General features: G+C 30.2%; 1 protein-coding gene across 1 annotated transcript in view; it reads left to right on the forward strand.

Annotated features, from left to right (window-relative positions):
- The window catches only part of IntS3 (integrator complex subunit 3), a 58,323-nt gene that overhangs the window by 20,174 nt on the left and 29,512 nt on the right, over positions 1-8,637 (forward strand). Inside the window, exons 10-11 of the mRNA XM_014418850.3 lie at positions 5,398-5,454; positions 6,706-6,853. Of these exons, the coding sequence (XP_014274336.1) occupies positions 5,398-5,454; positions 6,706-6,853 (205 nt within the window). The remainder of the gene's footprint in view (positions 1-5,397; positions 5,455-6,705; positions 6,854-8,637) is intronic.

Genomic DNA, 8,637 nt, shown 5'->3' on the forward strand with positions numbered 1-8,637 from the left:
GTTTCCTACATTTTGTTTTGATTTCTCATTTATTTCAAATTCAAAATGTTTAACCTTTTCATAAATATTTTCATCCAATAATTCCGAATTATTTAGTGTTAAATTAGTTTTAACTACTTCAATTTTTTTTTTTAATCTACTTTATTTCCAACCCTGTAATTTCAAATTCAAAATGTTCAACCTTTTTATCAATATTTTCTTCCTATAATTTAGAGTAATACACTGTTGAATCAGTTTCAATTACTTCAACTTTTCCATCTACTTTATTTTCTGACACCGTTATTTCAACTGTGCAATTTTCACATAACTCTATCTTGGTTGTTTTAATTTGTTCCTCTAAATTTTCATTTATTTTATCCAATGTTTCGTTAAAATGATCCTTTACATCCCTCAATACCATCATTATTTGTTGAAGCATGGTTTTATTATCATTATTTTCAACATTTGAATTAAAAATAAAATTAGCTCCCACTAATTTGTTATCACGGAGGCTATTTAATAGAATCATATCTTTAGGATCTCTACCCCAGTTACTTGTACTATATCCTCCATCCTTTACTACTTAAGTTATAAAAACAAACTTATTTAAATTTTTTAATTTTTTAATTTAAACTTATTTAACTTTTTTAAAAGCTGTGTCTTGATTGCTGTAATCTAATTTGTAAAGAATTAGGTCATACCTGTTGGGCGACAATTATGTAATAATCAGAAATTATTTAAAATAAATAAAAGGAAAATTTAAAAGTTTTAACTTATTCTCAGATCTAAAATATAGTTTTTAAATGAAACGATAAAATATTAAATAGACTATTAAATAGACTATTAATCTCAGGGTGGGTTTCTAGGCAATCAGAACGGTTAACTTTAATTGCACTTTTACAACTATACTTAATTATGTTTCGAGCTAAACTAACCAATTTATACAATCTTCTTTTGATGATTGAAGTTTCTTTGTACTCTTTCTCAACAAACTAACACTGGCTGTAAACAATCTTTCAACAAACGAACACTAATTAAACAAAGCATTGGTTCTCTCTCTTTTCAACACATTTCATCCATCGGCAATCCAAAAGAACAGTACTCTTATCTTCAAGGATGTTCTTTTGATGTCTTCGTTGTTCAAGATCTCTACCATTGAGAGTAGCTAAGGGATCTTTATTAAGGAGTATTAACTAGTCTTATTAAGATGATTTTAGTTTTATATTGTAAAGAATTTCATTATCTTTTCAATGAAAGGCTATGATCTTTCATAAGATGTTAAATATTCAAGTTATTTGAAAAAACTATTCATTTATTTTTTAGGTATTATAAATAATATTTGTATGCCACTTCAGAGTCTGAATTTTTTTTAAACCCAACATTATCGTACATCTTATAATAGAAATAAAACCCTCCATTAATAATTTGAACTATATAACGATATAGGGATTGTCAATAAGTCAGGGAGTGAGATGTTACAGATACCTATAGTCCGGTTTGTTCATAGGGATAGAAAAATAGTCAACTTTTTTTTAAAGAAAAGAAAATGTATATATTTAAGGTTATTATTTGTTATATTCAGGGGAACAAAGAAGTGCTTATATTCATAATAAAGATTATATCGACCAAACTGTTATCGTTTTTGTTAGGTAATGCCCATTTAATAAAAAATAAAATAAATTGTTAACAACCAGAACTGGGAAAATATTTATATAGCTACATTTGTACCACAAAATAAGATAGCTAATATTAAATGATTTTTTTATCAAATACCACATAACATGATATTGTTTTCTAAGCCATTTTGTTTTTCATGGTTGTTGCTGCTGTGAGCAGTATTTTAATACACTCATCTTGTAACAGTACAATTTTATAGAGTTTGTTAGTTGTTTCTTATTTAAAAATGTTGATGTTTAATTCCAAAAAGACCAAATATTGTAAGTGTCAGTTTTTTTATATGGTTATTAATTGAGCATTAAATGAGTTATTTATAAATATCTACTATTGTTCCAGATTTACGTCGCAGAGGTTAGTTAGATCTTTTTTTTTTTTTATTTGGAATTTGATACTTTACTAAACTACAATTTTAGCTTAGTGCTATAATTGAAAAAAAGGGAACATTGGAGGTAAGGTTGTTTTGAAGATTAGTATTAAGATGTACTTAGTCTTCATCATTTTGCCTTAAGATATTTATACTGTTTCAGCTTTTCAGGCGAAAAATCAATGTTTTATAGCAATTATTTCCAGATTAATAATTTATCATTTTTGTCATAAGTTAATTATTTTATAATTAAATATTTGTTTTATCCGATTAAGTTGTGTATTAATTGGATTGTATTGTGGTAGTTCCAGTTCAAAAATATCTAATATATTCATTATGTAATGTATGTATTATAATGCATTGAATTTTCGTATTAATTGGGTTGTATCATGTTAGTTCCAGTTCAGTAATATCTATTTAAATGTTAGTTGTGCTGACTTTTCACATCTGATTGTTGGGCCTAACTCATCTTTAACAATTTTTTCAGGAAACTAAATTATCTAAAACAAAGTCCTAAATATGTTCTTAAAATTCTTCTTTTGCGATGAAATTTTGAGAGAATAATTTCAAAGTAGTGTGGAATGCATCTAAATCCTTAAATAGCAATAGAAAAATACATCTCAGAGCATGAAAATGTAGCTTGAGGGTCCAAAAATACTTTTGTACAGGTTAAATTAGTGTTGTAATGAGGTCATTCACATGAGGTTCAAATAATTTCTTGTAATTTGAAAACACCAATGAAGTTGAAATATTGTTTATTTGAATTTTGAATTATCATTATTCGATTTAAGCCATTCTTCCACTTGTAGTCTTCATTTGTCCTAATATTTAAAAAAAAATTTCTTTGCTGTTATAAATACTAAAATCCTTCATATTTACTATATTGCTGCTCTGGAAATATAGTGACGCAATTGTAAATTTTATGGGGTTGACTTGTGTTAGTTGGCTCAAAAATGTGTTTGCAAACTTCTAGTTAATGCATTTTAAAGCCTGTCAACCCAAAAAAGTTAATTTCACAAAATTTGACGGTTGTATCATTATTATTTTGGAGCAGTCAGATACGCATCAGTAGTTCGTATGTGAAAACTCCAAAAGTACCTGTAGTAGCTTGTTATGGGACCAATTTAACCTTGTTAAGGAAACAATGTAATTTTTTTTGTTGATTAAAATAAGTTCCAATAAAGAAATAAATCACTAATAAGTGAGCATTAAGTGGCAGTAGCTTCACTACCGCGACAGATACTGACCTTATCATGCTAGAACTGATAGTGCTACTGTACTGAAATAACAGTAAATTTTATTATTACATTAACTGTCATGCACTTTACACCATTACTTACACCATTTTTTTTTTCATTTGCAGCAACATAACTCCGAATCCCCTTTGATGTAAAACAAGGTCCTGGTTAAAATTGGCTAAAGATGTAATTCTGAAATGGGGACTGCCTGTATTAACATCAATGTATTTTATAGCTTACAGATGAGAAAAAAATGATATTGCTTAAGAATCCAAATATTAACCGAATTGCTCAATTATTTTTGGTATTATTAGTAGTTGAAATGGAATAGGTTTGGTATATTCATTTTTGTAGGAAGTTTGTCTGGATGGGGAGTCAGAAAAAGCATTAATAGGTTAGGTATATTCATTTTTGTTGGAAGATGGTTTCAATGGGCAGTCAGGAAAGGCATAAAAATAGTAGGGAAAACTATTTATTAGTAACTTAGCAGGGCTGGGTTCTAGGCAAGAAGTCCATCTTCTTCAACATAAATGAAACCGAAGACGGACTTATTGTTTATGACTCAGCCCCTCAAAATGGGGTGAAAAATGAAAGCACTGCAGCCTATTGAGCCCATTGTGTGCCATCAACATTATAAAGCCCATTGCGTGCCATCAACATTATAAAAGCCCATTGTGTGCCATCAACATTATAAAGCCCATTGCGTGCCATCAACATTATAAACCCCATTGTGTGCCATCAACATTATAAAGCCAGCAACACTGCAACATTATAATGAGCTATTTAAAGCTTGAAATGTCCAGATTCTATGAAATTAAGTATCCTTAAAGGATTGATCTATTCACAGTGTTAACCTCAGCACCAACAGATGATGTGGTATGCCGTTTCATCCTCAGCTTTACATATTCTGCAGAGGTGTACATTTACTAAGCCTGCAGGGGCCTGTGCAGATCGTTGTACGAGAACTCCTGCCCAGCTGAAGCAATATTTCACTTCGGCCTCCATAGGGTTCGTCTAGAAACAGCTTAGAGTGTTGTCTTCTATTTAACCAATAAAACCCAGTGAAGTTGTAAAATCTAGTAAAACTAATATATATATATATATTGTAACAATCAAAAATTATTTAAAATAAAAAAAAAAGAATTTTAATCGTTTTAAACTTAATTTCAAATATAAAAGAGATAGCTTGGGTTCAAATTAAAAACTTTAATATTTAACAGATAATATAATTTTATAACATAAGAGACTTTTCTCAGGGCGTTTCCTGGCAATCAGAACAGATGACACTTTATTACTAATAACACTTTAACTTAATTACTAGACATTTTACTAATACAATTAATTCTATTTCGAAACAAGACTAACCAATTACACAGCTTCTCCTGATAATTGTTGATCTCTTCTTCGATAATGCTATTTCCAACCCCTAACAATGGCTTCCAGTCTTTTCCGCCTCTAGCCGAACGTACGTCTTCTCTCAAAGCCAGCAAAATCAAGAGTATTTTTCTTCTTGGTTGTCTTCCTTTTTCAAACTGTCCACTCTTGCTGGACAGAAATTGATGAGGACCTCCTCATCCTGGAAACATCATTTCTCCTACGCGCCCAAACAACGAACGAATCCAAAAACCAATACCTGCCTTGATGTTCCATGTAAACATCATTATTGTACAACAGTTAGGGACTTTTTCAAATGATTTACTTTCTGAATATTATTCTTTAGCACTATTTCTTGATTTCAATTTTTTTCTTTAATTTACTGTATTTTCAATTATGAGGGGAAGACTTAAAAATAGTTTGTATGATATTTGAATCTGCTCAACATGGCCTTGATTCAACGTACTTGTTTTGAATCACGAATTTATTATAGACAATGAAAATTGATTAGTTTGGCTTTTTGATTTAAAATAACAAATAAACAATACTGAAACAATATACATAAAATAAAAACGTAATTAAAATCATTTATCTATAAATATCAACTATTTATTAAAAAAGAGGATATTACAATATATATATATACATATATTTATTTGACTATTATTATGCCTTTCTTGACCATCACCCAGACCATCTTCTACAATCAACACATACTGTCAACTAATAATCTTCCTATATTAATTTTTTATTTTATTTTTTCAGCTAAAGTAAAATTAGAAAAACCTGCTCCATTGGAAATTAAGGAGAAAGTTACTGAAAGTAAGTTACATTCACTACGTTCATTTATTTATGAGAGTTGATTTATGGATAAAAAAAATTTTTTATTTACATCTTATATTTTATCATTTAATGATAAGATTTAAAATGTTATGATCTTTCTTTGTATAGGAATCATTTGACTGATTGTATACCCATTTGTAGTTATTACCATATCATTGCTCTGTAAGAATAATGATAAACTGTAAAATTTAGGAAATTGACTTTATTGTGTTGGCAGCTCAAAAATGCATTTACTGAATGTTTGTAAATCAGAATAATTAAACATAAAAATTCAACACGGCAGAATTCAGTCACAAGCTCTTGCTGTGATAATTGTCTAACATGTGCTGATGACAAATGTTTACTGTCTGTAAACAATGAGTCTACTATTGCATTCTAAACTCTATGGTCATACATAACATCCATTGAAGAATGGAGTCACAACTGGGGAAACAAATTAAATCTTAATCCCATCAAATCACTTCTATTCTCTGTTGTAAACCTCTACTTTCTTGCTCTTTGAACAGATTTGCTATTTACGACTCCATATAGAAAAGAGACACATGGAATCCCCATACTAGACTGAAAAAACAAGAAACTGCTTGTAGATTCCGATTACTACAACACCTACTTGGCAAATGCTCTTAACTTCCCATTTATTAGAAAAAACTCTTGTACATTATGATAATCAAACCAATTTGGACTTATGGAATTAAGCTTTGGGGCTGCAGCAGACTGTCAAATTCCTCCTTATAATCCAATATATTCTAAAAATAAAAATCCTTGGTGCTCTTTATTACATCAAAAATAAACTCATCTGTGAAGATCTCCCCATCCCATCCATTGCAGATTTGGCCCAAAATAGATATACTTCCTTTCATTCCAAAATCCTTACCCACCCAAACCCATTAGTTCTTAATCTCTCATCCTTAAAAATCCCTGATAATCCTCCGAGGTGTTTGAAACATTTATCACATTTACTTATTGTATTTTTTTTATACAGTTGTAAATTTCAATAAATAAATAAATTTAAAAAATAAAATACAATTATGTTGATTTACAAATATCTAATAAATGCATTTTTGAACGTGCCAATACAATTAAGTCAATTTCACAACATATTATAGTTGTTACTCTTATAGAGCAACAATATGTTTATTATTTTTTGTTGGACTACTTGCACAAATGACCAATAAATATTAAACAGTTATTTGATATGCTTAAAGTTAATTTTTTTTTTTTCACTTTCAGCAAAGACAAAGTCAAAAAAGAATGCTGGAGCTAGTAGCGAGAAGATGAAAGTGAAAGAAGAAGAGAACCTTGAGCTTACAAAGAATTTGGAAGGAGATATCAAGACTGCTGTAGAGCGACTTAATATGGAGACTGACAATGAAGCAAGGTTAGAATTTTCGTTTTACTATTTTTAGTTATTTACTACTTTTCTTCAGTTTTCAAAATAAATTAAATATGCAAGAGCGATCACAAGAACAATTTTATATTCGGTCGACTTTGACACCTCGAAAAGGTCATGAATGATCTCTATACTGTACCCCACTTAGCACCCTCTGATCTCTATGCTTTAACCTACTTAGCACCCTATGATCTTTACACTATACACGACTTAGTACCCTATGATCTCTATACCTAATCCTACTTAGCACCCTGTGATCTCTATACTATACCCTACTAAAATGATCTTGTTAATAACTGGAAAATTAATGATAACCATTAGAATAAATACATCACTTGTTTTATTACAATATTTACACTAACTGGATTAGGGAGGTTATCAGGTACTCAGTGTTTCTCTGTACAGTTTCTCCCCCACTTATTTTAAGACTACAATGAATTTTTGGACATTTTACATACTAAGGACTTCACCCAATCACTGACTTCTGCCCCTTATCCCTCATTTTATCACAAAATCCTTGTAGCGACGTACTCGTTGAGGGTGTTGTTCTGGTTCTGGTAAATCACTAGCTTCCATGTCTGGATCAGGTCCTGACGGGATTATCGCTTCTGGAATCTTAGACTCTCGAGCTGGAATTCTTGGAATAATCTTGAACCTTGGAGCTAGACTCCTTGGAATATCAAATGGCATGGACCAAATGTTATTTGCTTTTTAGGTTTGGGAACTAGTGTAGATCTCAGCTGATTGATGTGTCTTTTAATAGATCTTCCTGAATCCAGCAAAACTTGGTAATGACGAGTGCCCAATTTTCTTTGTATTTCTCCAAATTGCCATACTTTTCTATTGTTTATATACAATCGAACTTGGGTTCTCTCTCCCACTTTGAAAGACCTGCACTAGTTTGAAGATATCTTTGAAGTGGCATGTATGGGAAAATGGCATCTAATCGGATTCTCATCTGGCAATGAAGATACATTTCGGCTGGAGATTTTCCAATTTTAGCCAGTTTTTCAATGTTGCTCGATTTAACTAATTTTTTAAGATAACTCCCCTCTTCCAATTTTAAAAAAAAGTTTCACAGATAAATTAAGACTGCCAATAATTTGTGTTGCCAATGACTCGGGACAGGTTGGTCATGAATAATTCCCCTCTATTATTTTTGTTGTCAAGATCTTCAAGAGATTGTGGCATATTGTAAATTGATCGGTTTTGAAAATTCTTTTTCCACAAAACATAAATTTTCAGTATTCTATTCTAAATAAAATACTGCAAACTTTCAAATGTTGTCTGCAGACTGGTATTATAACTAATATGAAAATTGATAACCCTTATTGAATGAAATAATCGATCACTATGTTGTAATATATTTTTTTAAACCTTATTTATTTCTTCTTACAACCATTGCTGAGAACATTTTTTTATTAAAATCAACAAAAATAATAGATAGTAGATAATAGATAAAAAATTAAACAGAAGAAAATAAAGATTAAAGTGATTGACATATTGAATTGAATTTAGCATTTTGGAAAAGGGATGACTCGTCAGCATTTTGATTGATAATTACTTCCAGTGAATTATTCAGTACAGGGATCTTTATCATATTTTAGAAGAGAATAAGGATCAATTTATTTACTCCACGTGCTGCTAATGAATTAGAAACAGCTAAGGGTTTCTTCAGTATAGAGATCATATGGTGCTAAGTAGGGTACAGTAAAGAGATCATAGGGTGCTAAGTAGGGTACAGTATAGAGATCATAGGGTGCTAAGTAGGG

The sequence above is a fragment of the Halyomorpha halys genome, unplaced genomic scaffold (genome assembly GCF_000696795.3).
Source record: "Halyomorpha halys isolate HHAL.00 unplaced genomic scaffold, Hhal_1.1 Scaffold210.1, whole genome shotgun sequence".
Lineage (NCBI taxonomy): Eukaryota > Metazoa > Arthropoda > Insecta > Hemiptera > Pentatomidae > Halyomorpha > Halyomorpha halys.